Source organism: Phascolarctos cinereus, unplaced genomic scaffold (assembly GCF_003287225.1).
Source record: "Phascolarctos cinereus isolate Bilbo 61053 unplaced genomic scaffold, phaCin_HiC Scaffold_4;HRSCAF=312, whole genome shotgun sequence".
NCBI classification, from domain to species: Eukaryota; Metazoa; Chordata; class Mammalia; order Diprotodontia; family Phascolarctidae; genus Phascolarctos; species Phascolarctos cinereus.
Window position 1 is genome coordinate 512,587,839 of NW_027555847.1, and position 20,182 is coordinate 512,608,020.

The following is a 20,182-nucleotide window of genomic DNA, read 5'->3' on the forward strand; positions in this document are numbered from 1 at the left end:
TACAAAAGCAGTCATATGCCTAGGCTTCATCTGTAAAATGAAAGCTAGTCATTTCCCAATTTAGTCTTTAAACCTTAAAGGCTCTTTTGTAATTAACATATTATTGATTGAGATAAAGGCAAAGGTGACTTAGGACAGAGATGTCAAGCTCACAGCCCCTAAAACTCCCAAGTGTGTCATGAACCAGATTAAAGCGTAAGTGAGATATGTCTAACAAAGTAATAAAAATATAGTACAATGTAAATAATGTTAATTTGTGGTTTTCTAGGTCAGTATGCAGCCTGCAGGGACCTGTTTCTATTTGACTATAACATTACTAACTTAGCATATTAGAGAGGCATCATGGCATATTACTCAGTGGACTGGACGTAGGATTTTGAAACTTACTTCTGACATTTACTAGCTGTGTGACCTTAGGCAAATCATTTCACTTTGGCAAGCCTCAGTTTGCTCATCCACGAAATGGATATAATAATACTTGTACTCCTTACCTAACAGAGGTTTTGTGACATTTTGTAAATGTTAGATACTGCTATTAAGAAATAGAACTTAATTTTTGCAGACAAAGAAACTGAGGTCTCCAATGTAGATCGGCAACTGTTTTCTTCTAGAAGACTTTTCAAATTCACTTTGCTCAAGGTTATACAGAGGCAGGTCTCAGCCTGTGCCTTAGGTATTAAGATAAAAATCTTATTTGTTACTTTGCAGAGCCTGTCACAGACATTACCTTTCAAAGATGCCTGCCTAAACAAAGTGTAGTCAAATCCTTTATAGTATGACACTCTGTTTCATCTGCCTCTGATCAGGTTTGATTTACAAACTCTGAGCTTATCTGTAAAAATTCACATACAGATTTTCTTCAGACATGATGTCCCAATTCTAAATGATAACACCCCCCCTCCCCTGCACTGCCAAATTCTTATTTAGGGCCACACCATTCCTCTGTTCACACTATTCCCTCGCCCTCTCCAGTCTACACACGTGCATGAAAGGGTCAATTTAATCTCCTTGATGAGGTGGCATCATGTCATATAATCTAATACCTTGTCAGGAGAAAAAGTGTTGGGGCAGCTAGGTGGTTCAGTGGATAGAGCACCGGTCCTGAAGTCAGGAGGACCTGAGTTCAAATCTGGCCTCAGACCAAACACTTGACCCGTACTAGCTGTGTGACCCTGGGCAAGTCACTTAATCCCGATTGCCTCATCAAAAAAAAAAGAGAGAGAAAAAGTGTTGGCATTTCACTGAAACATGTAGGTCATGTTTGCATTTCTCTGACTTTCACCGATTACATAGAAGCAAATTTAGATGTTCCTTTTACTTCAGAGCTCTCCATTGATTCCTCAGCCATGATATGGTCTAGTTTTCCTCTCTAAGAAGAATATGGGGTGGCACAAGAAAGTCTGGGTTTTCTGGTGTGCTCTGAGTTTTGGCCATAACCCAGAAGATCTTCAATCTTGGAGCAGAATCGATAAAATTCCAGGGAAAGAGACAGACTTCTGTCCAACTGAGGCAGATGCCAAATCTCAGACATAAAAATTATAGAATCTGAGTTGGTTTTGTGCTTCTATTAGGAACACAGTGTTATTGAGTCCCCAGAGATTATCACTTTTATTTCTATATATCTGCAAGTTAAGCATTGGAATTAGGGGTCATCCAGTACATGAAAGCAAGCTTGTTATATTCTTTGTAAATCTGTTTACAGTATCACAGTCTCATAATATATGACAAAGCACTCTGAAAAAAATTTGCTCATTTAGAACTGGAAGAGAAATTAGAGACCAGTAAGTGCAACCTCCTCACTTTATAGTGAGGCTGAGGGTGGTAAAGTGACTCACCCATGGTCATGCAGTTAGTGAATAGCTAAGGCAGGATTTGAACTCAGCTCATTCTGGCTCCAAGCTCAACACTTTATCCACCACATCACTTAGATGCCTCATTTCAAAGTATATAATATATCCCTTCAAAATCATAGGGATTTTTAATTTGCTAATCTGTCCATCATATGTCATAAAAGTGATATATTATGGTGTCTAAACAGCCAGAAGCCCTACCCAGTTTGGGCAAACCTTGTGTCATTGTGCTGAAGACACTTTAAAAGCTGTCAGTAGACCTCTGGCACCTCGAAATACTAGCAAGAAGTGTTTTCAGGATGCATCCAAGGAGTTCACAGTGTGTGATGATGCTTCTGTTAAATTTTTAGGAATCTCCAAGATTAAATTGCAATTACAAGCTTTGCACCTTTTGATCATGCTTCTGCCTGATGCCAATAGAGATACTGCCAAGGTAGGTCATATCACTCCTACTGCCAGTCATTGATTCTCTCTGTTAGTCTGAATTTCTTACAGTGAAAGTCACAAAATCCAACGTCAACTATGAGTTACCCAAAGCTGCTGTTTTGTGAGCTCTCAGATGTGCAGGGGTCCCCAAACAGTCCTAGGATAGTTATAAGCCATGATAAACTTAAAACTGTTCTACAGCTTCTGGGAGCCCCTGTATAATTCTGGCTACTTAATTGTCTATTTCTAGTAATTCAGTAGATGCTACAGTACTGCTTAGATTTTACCATATTCTTGCAAAAAACAAAAACAAAACCTGAATTAATTAATAAATCCAGTCTCCTTAAGGAAATCCTTTCTGTAATTTCTTGTAGCAATGACCTAATCTTGTATGATTATCACAAACTCATTGATTTTTGTAAACAAGTCCTCATGACTCTTCTTTGTCAGCATTTCTAGCTGGGTACGTGTGGCTATATATTGCCCATGGAGGGCCATTAGGTTCCATGTTTGGATCTTACAAGTTTCATAGACTTCATTCAAAGGTGAATTTATTTAGAGAGATGAACCTATTTTCAGCCCGCTACTACTGCTCTGGGAAGTAGTTTCGGTGTCATGATTTTGATTATTACTACTACTACTACTACTCCTCCTCCTCCTCCTCCTCCTCCACCTCCTCCTCTTGTTCAGTCTTTAGTTGTATCCTATTCTTTGTGACCCCTTTTTGATATTTTCTTGGCAAAGATACTGGAGTGGCTTGTCATGTCCTTCTCCAGCTCATTTTACAGATGAGGACTGAGGCAAACAGGGTTAAGTGACATGTCCAGGATCACACAGCTAATATGTGTCTGAAGCTAGATTTGAACTCAGGTCTTTTTGACTCTAGGCCTGGCAGTCTATCCTAGTGGCTGCTGCTGCTGTTACTGCTACTATAATGCCTTGGCATATTTTTTCTTATTACGCTTTTATATTTATTGGGTCTGAATGACATTTTTTTTTCCTGAATGACATTTTTATATCATTCTGTGGGAAAAGATTCCATGAGACAAAGGATACAGTTTATGAATTTTCAAATAGCACAGGGGATAGAGAGCCAACCTTTAAGAGAAGAAGATTTGAATTCAAGTCTCTGAGATATCCTGGCTATTTGACCCCGGGCAAGTCATTCAGCCTCTTACTGTGTTAGGCAGGTCTGTAAAAGTCTGAGTTGCAGAGAAGGTACTGACTTGCATTGGTAAAAGGAATTTCTCCAATGGGGGAATTGAATAAAATCCTTCTCTCTTCAATGGAGTCACATAGCTTAAAGTCATCTGTGTGTCTCGAGTCAATTACCAATAATTATAGCTGTCAAAAAGTGGAAAGGGCCATCTTAATAGGTGGTGGGTTCCCTATTGCCAGAGGTGCTCAAACAAAATCTGAATGTTTATAGAAATGTTATAGGAAGGATTTCTGTTTAGGGACAGATGGACAGCTGAGGTCTCTTACAGATCTGGATTTCTATGATAAGAGTCATTGTCCATAGGCTTTTATCAAACACATTCCTTTCCTTCATATCCCCTTTCAATATCTGAAAGTTAATAAAAATTATGTCATTTATTTTGATGTCTTAATCCATAAGTCACTTGAAGGAATCCATAAGTCACTTGAGTACTTTAAGTTTCAGAACTGAGGTGAAAATATTAGTGACTGAGGGAAGAAAAAAATTCACTCCAACCTTTAGTATTTTAAACTAACATAATTGAATCTGGGACAGCTAGGTGAAACAGTGGGTAGGACGCCAGGCCTGGAATCAGGAAGACTCATCTTTCTGGCCTCAGGCACTTTCTAGCTATGGGACCCTGGGCAAGTCATTTAACCCTGTTTGTCTCAGTTTCCTCATCTGTAAAATGAACTGGAGAAGGAAATGACAAACCATTCCAGTATCTTTGCCAAGAAAACCCTAAATGGGGTCACAAAGAGTCAGACACAACTAAAAAACAACTGAACAGCAAAACAACAAAATACAAAGCTGGTGTAAAGGGATTTTTATCACTACTCAGTTATATATGACTGAGAATCAAAAATTTGCCAAACTAATTTAAGCTAAATAATAATCTCTCCTTCTACCTAGAACCCCAGAAGATCTTAGTCATGCTTTTGGGTTTCCTGAAACAGTTGATTATATTTTTTTTTCCACATTTCAATTGTGACTAAGATTGAGATGGAAAAGTACAGCAAGAGCCTCCATTTACCCACAATATCCCTTGTAACTAGAAAACAAAACCAAGAGTGCCCAAGTTTCCTGTTCTTGTGGGATTTCATCTCTCCTTTGAGGACTCCATGAGCTTGGGAAGGCTCAGCTGAATCGCAAGGCCCCTTGAACCTTTTCAAAGGTTTTTTTCCCCCCCAACAGAAGTTTGCCAAGGATTGCTTCTCAATGATCTCTCCAGTTTTTCTCTTTGCAGGGCTAAAGAAGGAGAAACTGAAAAAAAAAAACAACAGAGGAAATTTTATCAAAAAATAAAATCTTAAAAAACTCATTCAGTCTTTTAAAATTTTTCGATGAAAGATCGGGCTTTGGTGCCATCTGAACAAGTTGTCCCTCCTTAGTTTAGCTAAAGGAGACACTGCCTTGGGTAAATAATTTTCAAGTGTGAAGTCATAAAACAGCAGTAGGCATCTGGGGATCCCTGTTAGAATGACTTTTCCCCCACTGTGCTCCCCCTACCCTTGAGGGAAAAAAAAAAGACTTTCTACAGGAAGCCTTTCCCAATCCTTCTTAATTCTAATGCCTTCCCTCTGTCCAATATATCTGATTTATCCTTTATATAATTTGTTTGTGCATATTTGTTTACATGTTGTCTCCCTTAATAGGTAGTGAGCTCCTTGAGGGCAGGGACTGTCTTTTGCCTTTTTTTATATTCCCAGTGCCTGACACATAGTAGGTGCTTAATCTGTGCTTCGTGATTGACCACTGACTGATGTCTGTCTCGGATATCAGTATTTAGACATCCTTAAAAAACAATTTTTTTTAATCCTAACATCTGCCAGATTTTCAGGGGCTGAATATATTCAGACTTTGAGATCTTCAAAACACTGAGACAAAAGGTCACAGGGTCTCCAGTATCATAACTTCAACTATAAAATGGAGTTACTGTTGTGAAGCAGTCTATAGAAAAACTACTAACATTATTTATATTAACACCTTTAAACAAACAGTGGGACGACATGAAAAATTGAACAGCTTAGTTCTACTGGCAATGCCTGGAGGTGCTGGGGGTGAAGTAGAGAAGATGAGGGATAGAAATATACAGTCTTCATAAGGTCACTGGTGCACTTTAGTTACCCATTATATTAAATGTTATATGTTAAATTATTACAACATTTTATATATAAATAATATGAAATGATATAATTATGTTGTATATTATACTTTGTTATATTATATCATGTCATATATATCATATATAGTTATATCATGTTATATATTAAATATCATATATTTTGATATATTCTATCATGTCAGATTATATCATATCATACATTTTGTTAAGTTCTATTATGTCATATATCATATATATTTTGTTATGTCACGTCATGTTATATTATAATAGCATAATAGGAATAATGTTTCCTATTAGGCCTTCTTGATATTCCTCAAGAAAGTGGTTGCTAACGAAGGGAAAAACAAAATGAGTTTGTGGAATGTTTCCATGATCGTTGCACCAAATCTCTTCATCTACAAAGGCAAACGCTCCAATCAGGAAGAGATGCAGGCAGCTGCTACCACTGCACACATCGTCCGCCTCTTGATTAGGTACCAGGACATTCTGTGGACGGTGAGTGATGGTTCTCCTTGTCAGGGTTCCGTTTATAAAATGTTTAAAGTTTTTTGCTCTTCCTGGAGTATGAGTCCTGTGCACAAGGTGCAACCAAGAAAAGAAAAACAATGATCCCTGTTTTTCCCAGAGTCGGCAACCTCTCAGTCCCCATGGGCAGCGTGGGATTGGGCTCTTGGTGGCATTTTTATGTATAAGTTTCAGTGGCTGTTCTTCACCACTCCTCTTATTTCCTGCTTTTGGTACCGTAACTCTTCTCTGTTTCCACTTACGAGACACTGAGATGAGGTTTCTTCAGGATTTTATTGTGCCTGTTTGTTCTAGGATATTCTTCAGGCTGGGCCTGCCTGTGAGAAAAGAGTAAATAACTCCAAATATCGGACCACTACTGTCCCTATAGGAGGTTACTGATTTCAGGGCCCAGAAGAGCAGCCTGGGAATCTTTAAATTCCTTGTTTCTTTCAAAACTGAAGTTCAGGATTCTCCTTTTCTATGAAACCTGTCCTAATTTTCTCCCTCACCCCAACTGCTACTGTCCCCTCAAAGTTAACTTTGTATTTATATTTTAGATAGCATGCATATTGTCTCCCCTGATAGATTTTAAGGCCCTTGAGACAACATGATTCAGAAGTTAGAACCCAGAACCTAGAGTCAGGAAGACTTGAAATCGAATTCCACATGGGACATTTATTAGGCGTGACACCTGACAAGTCACTTCTCTCTGTGCCTTAGTTTCCTCATCTGTAAAATGAGAAGATTGGGCTTGAATTGGAAAAGGACAGTTTATGTCCCAATCCTAGAGAAGGGCAATGCCAAAGAACGTTTGAACTATTGAACAAATGCACTTACATCACATGTCAGCAAGGTTATACTTAAGATTCTACAGACTGGGCTTCAGGATTACATGAACCAAGAATTACCAGGCTGGCTTTCGAAGAAACAGTGGAGCTAGGGACCAAGTTGCCAACATTTGCTGGATTAAGTGACAGAGTTCCACAAAAACATCTACTTTTGCTTCATTGACTACACTAAAGCCTTTGACTGTGTGGATCTCAACAAATTGTGGCAAATCCTCAAAGAGATGGGAGTACCAGATCATCTTACTTACCTCCAGAGGTCAAGAAGCAACAGTTAGAACAGTGGAACAACTGATTGGTTCCAGATTGGAAAAGGAGTACAACAAGGCTGTATATTGTCACGTTATTTATTTAACTTATATGCAGAGTATATCAGGTGAAATGCCAGGCTGAGTGAATCAAACACTGTAATGAAGGTTGCCAGGAGAAATAGTAACAATCTCAAATATGCAGATGATACCACTCTGATGGCAGAAAGCGAAGAAGAATTAAGAAGCCTCTTGATGAAGGTGAAAGAGGAGAATGAAAAAGCTGCCTAGAAGCTTAACATTAAAAAAAAAAATCTAAGATCATGGCATCTGCTCTCATTACTTCCTGGCAAATAGAAGGAGAAGAAACGGAAGCAGTGTCAGATTTTATTTCTTGGGCTGAAAGATCACTGCAGATGATGACTGTAGCCATGAAATTAAAAGATACTTTTTCTTGGAAGGAAAGATATGGCAAATCTGGACAGAATACTAAAAAGCAGAGCTATCACCTTGCCCACAAAGGTCTGTCTAGTCAAAGCTATGGTTTTTCCACTGTGGTTTTTACTGTGCGAGTTGGACTACAAGGAAAACTGCCTCTATAGAACTGACACTTTCAAATTGTGGTGCTTAGGAAGACTTGAGAATTCCTTGGACAGCAAGGAGATGAAATCAATCAATACTTAAAGAAATTAATTCTAACTATTAATTGGAAGGCCAAATACTGAAGCTGAAGCTTAAATACTTTGGCCACACAATGAGAAGATGGGACTCATTGGAAAAGACTCTGAATCTGGGAAAGATTGAAGACAACAGAATAAAGGATTGGTAGAGGATGAAATGGATAGAAAATGCCATGGAAGCAACAAACATGAACTTGGACAGACTTCAGGGAATAGTGGAGAACAGAAGGGCCTGACCCGATATGGTCACAAAGAGTCGGTCATGGCTGAACAACAACATCAATACAAGGGCCCCCTTCCAGTTCTAAATCTATGATCTTTTATTGATCTTATGAATGTTTCATTTTTATCTTTGGATTTCCAGCACTTTGCCAAGTGCCAGATATACGGTGGCTAGTTAATAAGTGCTGATTGATTGATTGGGAGAATTACTGAACCATAAAAAAGTGAGCAGTCCACTGGTAGAGTCTGGCTTACCAATTTGACTTCTTGCCATTTCTTACGAGTATTTCATTTTTGTCTTTGTAGTCCCAATACGCAGCAGAGTGCCAGGCATATAGTAGGCAGTTAATGAGTGCTGATTGATGATTGGGAGAATTACTGAACCATTAAAAAGTGGGCAGTCCACTGGTAAAATTTAGTTCGACTCTGACTTCTTACCATTTCTGCCTCCTTACTCCAGGTCCCATCTTTCCTGATCACCCAGGTGAGGAAAATGAATGAGGCAGCGATTAACAATACGAAGAAGCAACCAATATTTGACAAAAGCATGAGAAAACTTCTCAGAAGGAAAACTTTGGAACGAGAAAGACCTGAAAAGATAGAGGTAGCTGGTGCATATAATTCAACAGCATGTTCTTTACTAGTCACGATCCCATTTCTCAGGAGAGACATAATGTGACTTGTGCTTTTGTAGCAAAAGACATTAAATTCCCAGAAGATATTTGCAGAGAAGCGTCAGCAATAAAATGTAGCCACAGAGCGGCAGGCTATGCAAGTTAGAGGGTATAGAGCAAGGGTGATGTTATGCCCTAATTTGGGTGGATATAGGGCTCCAATTCTGAAGAGGTTTTTATCCCTTTTATTAAAATGCTTGGACCATATACTGATTATTAGTATTTTTATTTAATACTAAGCACTTATAAACAAGGCTAAAATGACCTTGGCAAGCGTTGAAAGCTGATATTTTAATCCCTGTGAAATAGTGAAGAGGAATGTCAACACTAAGTCTGCCCAATAGCCAGGGGAACAGATGTCCTTGAATGAAAGAATTCTAAAATAATCAATCAAAATGATGCTTTCTGAGATGCAGCTTATCTTAGAATTCTGCTCAAATCCAGTGGTTAACACCAAGATTCAGTAAGGAAACCAAGTCTAGGAAGACGACAGTGGTTGCCTCCTTGAAGGGTCCTGGTAAAGCAAACTTTTCTCTTTGATTTATTCTTTCATTAGTCAGAGATGCTTGGGTAAATTTCCATATAGATCATCCAGGTGAGGTCACTTCAGACTAAGCTGAGTTGAACCAGAGATAGTCTACATGATGTGATGGAAACAGCGGTGAACTTTTGATCAGGAGATCAGGATTTGAATCTGCTTCCTCACATTTGCCAGCTGTGTGACCATCAACAAGGGATGCAACCTCTTTGAGCCTCAGTTTCCTCCTCTGTAAAATGGGCATGATGATATTTGCATTACGTCCCTCACCGAATTGTCATGAGGGAAGTGCTTGGTAAGACTCAGAGATCTATATAAATCTCAACAATTATTATGGCTATAAAGCATGAACCTATTTAGAGAGCTCGAGCTGGGAGAAAATGTAGAATTCTCAAACATTATAAAGCAAGACATTGAAAAAGGAAGACAGAGTCCCCATTTGCATTCGCTATGATACAAGATCATTCTTAAGGATCTGTGTTTGTTCTTTAGGCCACCAGCCCCAGGACTTCGAAGACTCTACCTACGTCACCATCTTCAAGAAGGAAGGTGAGATAACTCTCTCTGTTTTCTTTAACCAACATCTTCCTTGCCATTCCTCTAGCTGTACAAATCTGTCAAAAATGTACTCCTAGAGTTAGAAGGTGACTTTGAAAAGTGATGCATGCCATCATGGAACTTGGAAGTGTGACTGATGAGTGAGCAGTACAGGGAGTATCAACTTACCCATTGATCTAATAAAAATCATTCGACAGCATTGGCCAGGCGATTTCTAGAGCGAATACTGTGGGACAAGAGATACTGAGGCCATGCTGTCACTGATGATAGGGAGTTCTCATGATAAGCTAGGTTATGGTTGAGGGGATGATGTGAGACCCATTCCACCTTAGGAGGAAAGCAAGGTTATGTAAATAAGGTACATTTTATTTAATCTAGTAATGTGCTTGTGAGACCTAAACAAATGAACCTTAGAAACTGTCATTAGAATATTTTTTTCAATTGTTCTTAAAAATTTCAGTGGGCTGCCCAATTCCAACATCTAGGGGCGAGTTATACTGAATAGTTGTATATTGTATCTCATTTCTGAAAGTGCATTCAGGAAGGAATAGGAGAGGTCTTAGAAAATTTTGCCAGAATCTGGTGAGACTTAGACTGGATGGTGAACCTTGAGGATTAACCATCAAGGCCCCACACCAGCCTGCCGCAATGCAGATTCTACAGATGACTGCTTAGATCCTCTGCAGACTTTAAATGGAAGTGTATTCCCAGTATAATGCTCAATGAAGCCCCATCTTTTTTTTTTACAAAGAGTGAAGAGCACTGATTTCCCAGATAGCTCTTATGTTTATAGAGATATGCTGGTGTGGCCCATTTAGGGCCAGCAGAAGGAAAAGTATAAATATAAAATTTAAGAATGCCAAGCACTGAACCACAAATAGTAACTGCCTAAAACAGTAGACAGCCCACCCTCCTGCAGTCCAAGAGGGGTCAGCTAATTTTGAGCCAGAGGTATTTATTACACCACCTGTGGCTAAAAAGACACAGCTGTGAATAGTGAGAAAAGAGCTGACCATCACATAGAGTGCACATAAACAGTGCTAAGGATTGTGGGACATGACTTGTATTTCCTAGTCATAAAAAGAAATGTCATCAGTAGGAAAATCTTCTCCTGTTAAATGAAGTGACCACAATAGGCATATACATAGCTACTGTTGGCTAGAAAACAGTTCAACAAGACATCCCTACATTCCTATGGAAGCCCAGCAGTCTCCCATTTGTATCAACCAGCCAATGTTCTTGAAAACCTACTGTGCACAAGGTGCCATCCAAGGTAGCCATGGTCCTGACTCTCACATAGTTTACAACCTAGTTGAAGAAATAAAATATGAACATGTCAAAAATTGAATAATGGATTGCTAGCGGTAAACAGAATCACAAAAGCTGTCCCAAGACAGTACAGGATAAATCACCAGATTTATAGGAGAGTCAGTAAATGCTGTAGACATTGAGAGGAGGGCTGGAGGGGTCTTCAAAGTTTTCACAGAAGAAGAGAAATTTAATCTGGGTTTTGAAGGATGAATAAGAGTACAGTAAGAGAAAAAAGTAGAGGAATTTAAGACAGATGAATAATAGCAAGTAGAGCAATATGAAAATATAAATAGGATGTATTCATGAGACAGTGAGTAGACCTATTTGGCCAGACCGAAAGATAGGGATGGAAAAGTAGTTTGGGACCAGATTATGGAAGGTTTGGACTCTATCCTGTAGGCAGTAGGGCATCATCAATGGTTTCTGATCAGGATAGTGACATGGTCAAAATAGTGTTGTAGGAAGTTTAGCTTGTCAAGACTGGGTTGTATAGGACTTGGGGCAAGGCCGACCAAGAGGCTAGTGAAGCAGTCTAGAAGTGATAAGATGTGAACCGTATCCCTTTTCCCTCCTACTTTCCTGTATACCCAGCTGAGTGTGTACATTGTTCCGTCTTTGAGCTAATTCCAATTGATGGAAGGTTCACGTACTCTACCACCCCTACCCCTACCCCTCGCCACCTTACTCCCTTCCCCTTTAATGTAAAAGCTCTTTTATGCCTCTTTTATGTGAGATATTTTACCCCATTCTACCTCTCCCTTTTCCCTTCTTTCAGTGCATTCCTCTCTCTCACTGCTTAGTTTTATTTTTTTAGATAGTCATCCCAGATAAGATATGACTCTAAACCAGAAGAGTGGAAATTACAATGGAAAGGAAGGGCACTTCACTTAAAGAATTAATAGGATTTGGTGATAGATTGTATGTGATCAATTAGGGATAAGGAGATCTCAAGGATGATTTCAGTGTTTGTTTTTTTATTATTTTTCCTTTATTATTTTATTGATATATTTTGTTTTGATACAATATGTACCTTGTAACAAACACTTCAGTGGATAGAGTGGATAGGATGGGTAGTGCAGTGGATAGAGTGCTGGACTTGGAGTCAGGAAGACCTTAATCACATCTGGCCTCAGATACTAGCTGTGTGATCTTGGGCAAGTCACTTAACCTCTGTTCACCTCAGTTTCTTCAACTGTAAAATGGAAATAATCACAGCATGTACCTTACAGAGTTGTTATAAGGATAAAATGAGATAATATTTGTAAATGTCTTAGCATGTAGTAGATGCTATATAAATGCTTATTCCTTTTCCCTCCACCTTCCACCCCCTAAAAATGAATTTCCTTAAAACAGTTAGTCTAGATTGCTAAATAGAATGATTACAATCAGTGGTATTTTTGTGTATTTTTTTCTGCTCTTATCATTTTGAATTGTTAGCAGAAAGGAGGAATATATGACTGCCAGATTTTTAGCTGAAATGACTACCACTAACAGAAATAAGGCAACTAGAAGGTAAACTTGTTTTCCTCAGAAGAGAAATTAAGTAATAGAGAGACAAGCTGAGTTTGAGGTGATAATGGAACATCCAAGTGAAAGTATCAGATAAGCATTTAGACACATGGTATAGTTTTGGAAGTCATCAACATGGAGTAGCGGAAGCCATGGAAAGAAAGAGATGAAAGAGAAGAATGTAGTGAATGAAGGGCCTAATAATTGAAACTTGAGAAATACCACCATTAAAGGGACAGGAGAAGAGTATCTTTGATACCTGGCAGATGGAGAGCCTATAAAATGGAAATCATGGCCAAAGTAAAGAGAGCTGGAAGAATTCCATTAGCAGAGGCCTAAAAACCTGAAGGCATTTTTCAAATGATATCAGTGGTACAATAAAGCTTTGATTAATAAGAATCTCCAATTAATTATTTTTTCTTCAATCTGCTTTTAGGAGAGAAAGGGAAATAACAACAAAAAAAGTCTGAAATTAAGTATTTATTTAACAAAATTATCCAGGGTATAGGTATATTTTGGGGACAAGCTTCATTTAATTCAGTGTCCTCTGAGGAGAAGAAATGACGTTGGTCCTGCAAGATCCACATTACTTAAGGAAAGAATTAGTCTTGCCCACCATATTCACTAAGATGGGAAAGGAAGAAGATAGATAGATAGATAGATAGATAGATAGATAGATAGATAGATAGATAGATGATAGATATAGATAGATACCTATCTATCTATGTCCATGCATATATATTTAACATTTTTATCAAGAAAAATTGAAACAAAAAGTTGATTTCTAAGTTTAGCTGAAGTTAACTAGAAAATTCATTTTAACCACAATAGTCTAGTTCTCTTGGTATTTTGATAGTTCTGGATGTCCCGGATAAGTTACTGTTATAAGAGAAGAAAGGTGTGAACCTCCTGGACATCCACCCCACCCTCAGCTTTGCACATCTTATTCAGGAGCCATTCTCTGCAGCCATTTCTGTGTTATCATCTGTCTGGTTGCAGCTCAATCAATCAATTAATATTCATTAAGTATCTACTATGTGTCAGGTATTGTGCTAAGAGCTAAGGATACAAAAAGAGGAAAAAACCATCACAGTAGTGGTAGAATTTAAAGATTCAAGATCCCGGTGGATGGTCTGATGTTACAGGCTTTTTTTTCTGGTAAGATAGAAAATTTAGGAGATGTTCTTTGGAAGCCCTACCCTAACCCAACCAGTTATAGCCCTGAATTCTGCTTCAGGGAGGCCCATCTTGAATGCCATCCAAAGAGATTTTTATTGCAGGGTCCAGGCAAATTTGTCATAACATCATTTTGTCAATAACCCCATTGTATACAAGAGTGCCCAGGATGATGGTGTCGTAGTAAGAACTGAATGCGTGTTTAAAAAAAAAATCAAGATGAAAGTAAAAAGAATCAAAGAACTGATTCTAGCCCTAGCTAGAGTACAAGTAACTCTTATACAGAATTTCTTTTCTTCCCCTCTTTGTAGTCTGATATACCCGAAGGAGTCATTAGAGTACATGCACCTCTTCATTCCAAGGTGTCCATGGCCATTCAGCTTAATGGTCAGACCAAAGCCAAAGATATCCTGGCTCGATTTCACTGTGAGAACAGGTAGGTGATGGAGTGTGTGTGTGTGTGTGTGTGTGTGTGTGTGTGTGTGTGTGTGTAGGGGATGAGGGGTGGGAATGTCTTAATTAAAGGGAATTGTGGCCAAGTGTATTGTTTGCTTGAACCTTGATCTTTACTTTTCTCAATAAAGCTTTAGAGCCTCTTAGTTTGGGTGCTTTTGCCTGTACTCCTGTAATTTGGAGTAGAGAACTAAACTTATATCCTTTGAATCCTCTATTGTTTGCTTAAAAGCTATAATTAAAATAATGATGATAATAATAATACCTTGCAAAAAAAATGGCCTGTTTAATGTTTCATCTAAAGGAAAATCTAGACAGATATTTTTGATCAAGGTGGCTTTAGAAGTTTTTTAGGTTTTTGTTTTAATTCAATAATTCAATTCAACAAGTAGCATACAAGATCCCTTTCTTTTACATGCAGCCTTTCCTGATCTCTGCTTCTAGTTTACTTCCTCCCCAAACTTCCCTGAATTTATTTGATGTATGTTATGTGTATGCTAATACCTGTGCCTGTTGTCTTCCTCTTTAGAATGCAGTCATCCCTTCCACATCACCAAGGTTAGGGGGCACAGGGCTACCACGATCTGGAAAATCCACAAGAGAAGTCCGAACTTTTTCTTTTTCTTTCTTTTTTTTTTTAATGGGGTATTTACAGTACCTTATTGTAAAGTTTGAGTTAAGTATCTGATCATAGGCTCTGTGTCATCTGGTAGCCTTTGTGTGTTGTTTGTGGCTTCTGCAAAACTCCCCCAAAATTCTCCATTTAATTTCTTATACCTACCTACAATATGTCAAAACCATGATTGGGAAAGTCAGGATGTGGAAGGGATAACTGTGTAATTCCTTAAGAGCAGGAACAGTTTCACTTGTCTTTGTAACTCAATGTTTAGCACAGTCCCTAGCACATAGTAAGCACTTAATAAGTATATGTTAATTGGTTAATTGATTGATCACCCATTTATCATCAGCTTTGCTAGGCACAGGAAATATAAAGTCAAAATTAAAATGTGCCCTCTCCTTAGGTAACATACATTCTCATGGAATGTATGCATATGATATGTTAATGGTAAACAGCCAAGATAAAGGGGTCATTTATTGTATCTTTGGCACTACAGTTCCTTTCAAATACACCACAGGCAGTAATCATGGGGGTCAACCTGATGTCAGTGACTGTCTGCTTTGCTCTCTTACCGGATACTGGCTAATCACAGAGCAAGAACATTAAAAGAGAAGAATGAAAATCATTTTGTAACCAGGCACACTTACTCTGAGACGTGATTTTGTCCTGGGGTTTTATGAGAAGAGAAAAGAAGTCTAATGCCAAACCCTGCTATCTGAAGGCAGACATGATTTAATGGTCTCTTGTATACCTTTGACATGTATCCTAAAGAAGCCTTCCAATCATATTAAAAAGTAATAGCCTGAGGCCAACAGAAACACTCTGGACATTTAGTCATCTGTTGCTGCCTATCGTGGAAACCTAAATCACTATAATTGTTTCAACTTGACAGTCATATGGGGGCTTGGAGAGGCTTTTGAGGGATTTAGCAGACAAATGCCTGGCTACATGGATTGCATAACTGACTTGATGCTCATTATATTTAGACCTGTGTAAAAAAAAAATGTTCCTAATAAAAGAAATGTTGGATCAAAGAGCCTAGGTTGAATCAGCCCCCTTAGACCAACTTCTTCAGAAAGCTTTTTCCTGCTCATCTTCCTAATGAGACAGTGCCTGTGACATCTATTGCTTTAATTGCTGGAAACATGCCATATGTAATCCCTTTACACTGAAGAACTGGCTTTCTGAAAACTACAATTCTTCTGTCTGCTAAACCTGCCTCCAAACAGGCCTTTATCCCTACTTCCTCCCCACCAAAAACTGGGGCTTGGCCCTGGAGCACCCTGGGTTCTAAGGAATGGACTTTTGCTTTATCTTGTCAAGATTGAGGCCTTGATCTTACTCCCTGGCCATGCCATTGAGTGCTTTTGGACCCCCTCCAACTTTCTAGTGCTCCTTTACGTGTGGGTTTTCTCCTAGTAGATCACAAGCTCTTTGACTGCAATGACTTTCTTGCTTGTGTGGCCTTGTGTCCCCAACGTTTGTACGAAATAAGTGCTTAATAAATGCTGCTCTTTTTTTTTTTGGTGAGGCGATTGGGGTTAAGTGACTTACCCAGAGTCATGCAGCTAGTGAGTGTCACGTTCCTGAGGTCAGATTTGAACTGAGGTCCTCCAGACTCCAAGGCCAGTGCTCTATCCACTGCGCCACCTAGCTGCCCTATTAAATGCTCTATCAAATATCTATCTAGCTATCCATCCATCTATCTGTCTATCCATCTTTCTATATCTATGTATCCATCCATCTTTCTATCTATCCATCTTTCTATTTATCCTTCTATCCTGTGTGTCTTCTATCTATCCATCTATCTTTCTACCCTGTCTGTCTATCTATTTATCCATCTATCTATTTATCTTATCTAATCCAAATAAGAAAAAAAAATCTATTTCTCACCATGAAAAGAGGAGAATTTAGAGGTTAGGGGTCCAGAGGTGACCATCTGTTTTCTCCCATTACCAAAGAAAGGCTTTCCTTTGCTTCTTTCCTGTGGCATCTGAGCTGAAAGTTCATCCTGGCATTTTAATATGAGATGGACCATTCATTAAGTAATCCCTTTTGGTATATAGCCCCTATCCCAGCGCTATAGTTTGATCATAGAATCATAGATTTAGAGCCTACAAGGCACTGAAGAGTCATATAGCAATATTGAACAGATAAGGAAATTGAGGTTGAGAACAGTTAAGTGACTTGCCCAAAGTCACACAGATAGTAAATGGTGGAGTAAGAATCCCAAACCTGTATATCCTTTGACTCCAAATCCATTACATCCATTATTCTTTTCACTATACCAAAGGCCTCAACCTTTCAGGGTCTCACCTTCTGAACATGAACTGTTTCTCACAACCTTGTTTGTCCACTCCTTTACTAATGTGAGGAGTTAGGTCATTTTTAAAAATAAAGTCCTCATCAGAAAAGAAGAATGACTTTAGGAATGGGGGCCATGTCAATGTCTCTCTTTTCCACTTTACTAGGTACCATGATGCGGTGAGGTAAAATAACTCAACGCAGGCACAATGCTGCTATAGATGTAGCTCACAGTCTAGTTTAGGTAAACCAGAAGGAAGAACCGATGAGATGTTATATCTTCAGCAGTGGGCATGCAGAGGGCAGTGGAGCAGTTGAATTAATTTCGTTGGGTCAGTGACATTTTTAAAAAATGTTTTCTGAAGTAAACCTTCAGCTAGATTTTGAGGGGCATGGATAGCTCAGCAGGTATGAAATTTGTTGTGGTTCAGTCATTTTCCAGTCATTTCCAATTCTTCTGTGACCTCATTTGGGCTTTTCCTAGCACAGATACTTGAATGGCTTCCCATTTCTTTCTCCAGCTCATTTTGTAGATGAGGAAACTGAGGCAAACAGAGTTAAGTGACTTGCCCAGGGTCTCTCAGCCAGTAGTGTCTGAGGCCAGATTTGAACTCAGGAAGATGAGTCTTCCTGACCCCTGGCCCAGCACTCTGTGCACTATGGCGCCACCTAGCTGCCCATAGAATTTGTAGGGGCTTGTTACTCTGGGTGTCAAAAGAAATATTTTCATAGTAAGATCATAAGAACTAAAAATCAAAATGTTTTCTTTCTCTTAGCCATGATTCACCAGGTAGCCTTAAGATTCAGAACCAAAGCTTATATGAAATTGGAGGCAATATAGGTAAGTGTTATTTTAAAATTTTAATCCTAAATTTCCTGATTCCTTGAGAGTACTTGTTTTATTTTTTGTAAATACCTATTGCAAATATTATTTTATTCACTATAAAAGTACATTAGCATGAACTACTTTCCAAGTGAAAACAGCCTATACAAGTTGCTAATATTTTTAGCTCATGTCAAAATAGTTGCATGACTTTTCTGGAGTGCTGTTTAAATACATGTTATAATATTTAAATGTCATTATTTGGCATTTATTGAGTATATAATGTAATAGTCACATATTGGTAATTTCTTCTTACTAGTTGAGGAATGTGATGTTTATTTATGTCAATATTTACATAAATACAGAGTAGTTTGGTGCTAGAACTTTCTAAAGAGAAATTAAGCTCCTTAATACAACACAGTGCAATGTGATACAATACAATATACAGCACAACATAATTCAGTATTATGTAACACAATGCAATACTATATAATACAATGCAATGTACTACTCAGTACTACTGTGTATAGTACAGTACAACTCAATAATAATAATGATAAAATAATATATTATACAATACAGTACAGTACAATGTAACACAACATAGTTCAGTACAATGCAATACATAAAACATTTCCCAAGTGTCTCCTCTACACAGAGCCCTGTGTTTGGTGCCAGAGAGCTCCAAATAGAGATAAGATATAATACCCAACCTCAACATAAGATAGCAATAAAGATTGTTTCATAACTCTCTAATGAACTTATCAAGTAATAGTGTGCATCGTAGCAAAATGCTACGGGACATCTCAAGGGGAAGGCTGTTATGGAACTGGAAGATCAGGGCAAGTTCCTGGAAGAACTTGGCCTTTAAAAGAGATGGGTGGGAATTTAGCAACTGAAGAAGTAAAAAGAGCATTCCAGGTAGCGAGAAGGAATTTAGCAAAAGCACTTTACATCTCACCTGCTCATGTATTTAGAGAAATGTCAAAGCCTATGTAAATGGTATGAGCATAGTTTGCGTAAGGTTATCACATTGGAGCTGACAAGGGACCTTAGAGGTCATCTAGTCCAGCTCTTCTTAAACTGTGGGTTGTGACCCAGAAGTGCTGAAGGGGTCATGAGTGGAAAAAGTTTAAGAAGCCCCGATCCTAGTCTAGCCTCTTTCTATTATAAAAAGAAACCTGAAAGCCAGAGTGACTTGCCCCAGGTCACACATGGAGGATTAGAACCAAGGTCTCCTTCCCTTAATCCGATATTCTTTTTTACTACACCACGCTGTTGCTAGATAAAAGTATATTCTAAAAGTTTTCTTGAGTAAAATAAATCATGATCCCACCATGGATTTCTGAGTTTGACAAAAGGTCTTTTAATTAAGAAGAAAATTGGGTTTTGTGGCTCACAATTGATATCTGGAAAAATAATACCACATCCACCTCCTCAAACAAACAAAAAGATGTGAATTTCAGAATAGGGGACAACAGCAGAATGGAGAAGTTGAAGGGGACTGTCATAAATTTTGTTAATTTATGTAGGCAAGATAAAGAAAAATTTGAACAAATAATAATTCACTTCAGAGTAACTAACTCTAGGATAATTCAGCTTTCCATTGGCCTTTCAACCATAGCCACATCCAGGTAATTCTTTGTTAAGTGGCTATTTTCCACATACGTTAGTAGTCTCGAAGGAAATTAAGTATGTTCGGTAAAGTAAAGCCTGTACTTTAATGACATTTGCTTCTTTTCTTATTATGAAATAGTTTAAGGCTAAATCCAAGAGCTTTTGAAGTCTAACAATAATGTGCTCATTTGCATGGCATGGAAGTGTGCATCATTCTGGCAGCTGTCAGTCAGATTTGAAGATTGATGTTTAACTGATTCATGTCTTCCTGCCAGCCTATCATTTCTCCTGGCTGCAGAGGAGCAACCATTTAAGAAGAATAAGCTAAAGTTTTTAAGCATGGATGGAGAGTACAGTATACTCTCCATTTGTCCTTAGTGAAAGAGGTATTTGATGAGGTCAAGTGAAAACCAGTGACCTGAAGGTAGCCACCTCAAAAGGCATTCTTTCTCATTAAATAAATAGAAGGGAAGTTCATGTTGGCCCAAATGGACATCCT

The 20,182-nt window shown here is 38.4% G+C and overlaps 1 protein-coding gene across 4 annotated transcripts in view; it reads left to right on the forward strand.

Annotated features, from left to right (window-relative positions):
* The window catches only part of ARHGAP28 (Rho GTPase activating protein 28), a 191,952-nt gene that overhangs the window by 167,047 nt on the left and 4,723 nt on the right, over positions 1-20,182 (forward strand). For 3 of the 4 annotated variants that reach the window (XM_020974994.2, XM_078153510.1, XM_078153509.1), the window contains exons 10-15: positions 2,201-2,283; positions 5,897-6,094; positions 8,562-8,705; positions 9,806-9,862; positions 14,179-14,303; positions 18,020-18,084. In XM_020974994.2, the coding sequence (XP_020830653.1) occupies positions 2,201-2,283; positions 5,897-6,094; positions 8,562-8,705; positions 9,806-9,862; positions 14,179-14,303; positions 18,020-18,084 (672 nt within the window). The remainder of the gene's footprint in view (positions 1-2,200; positions 2,284-5,896; positions 6,095-8,561; positions 8,706-9,805; positions 9,863-14,178; positions 14,304-18,019; positions 18,085-20,182) is intronic. The other variant, XM_020974995.2, reaches the window with a different exon arrangement.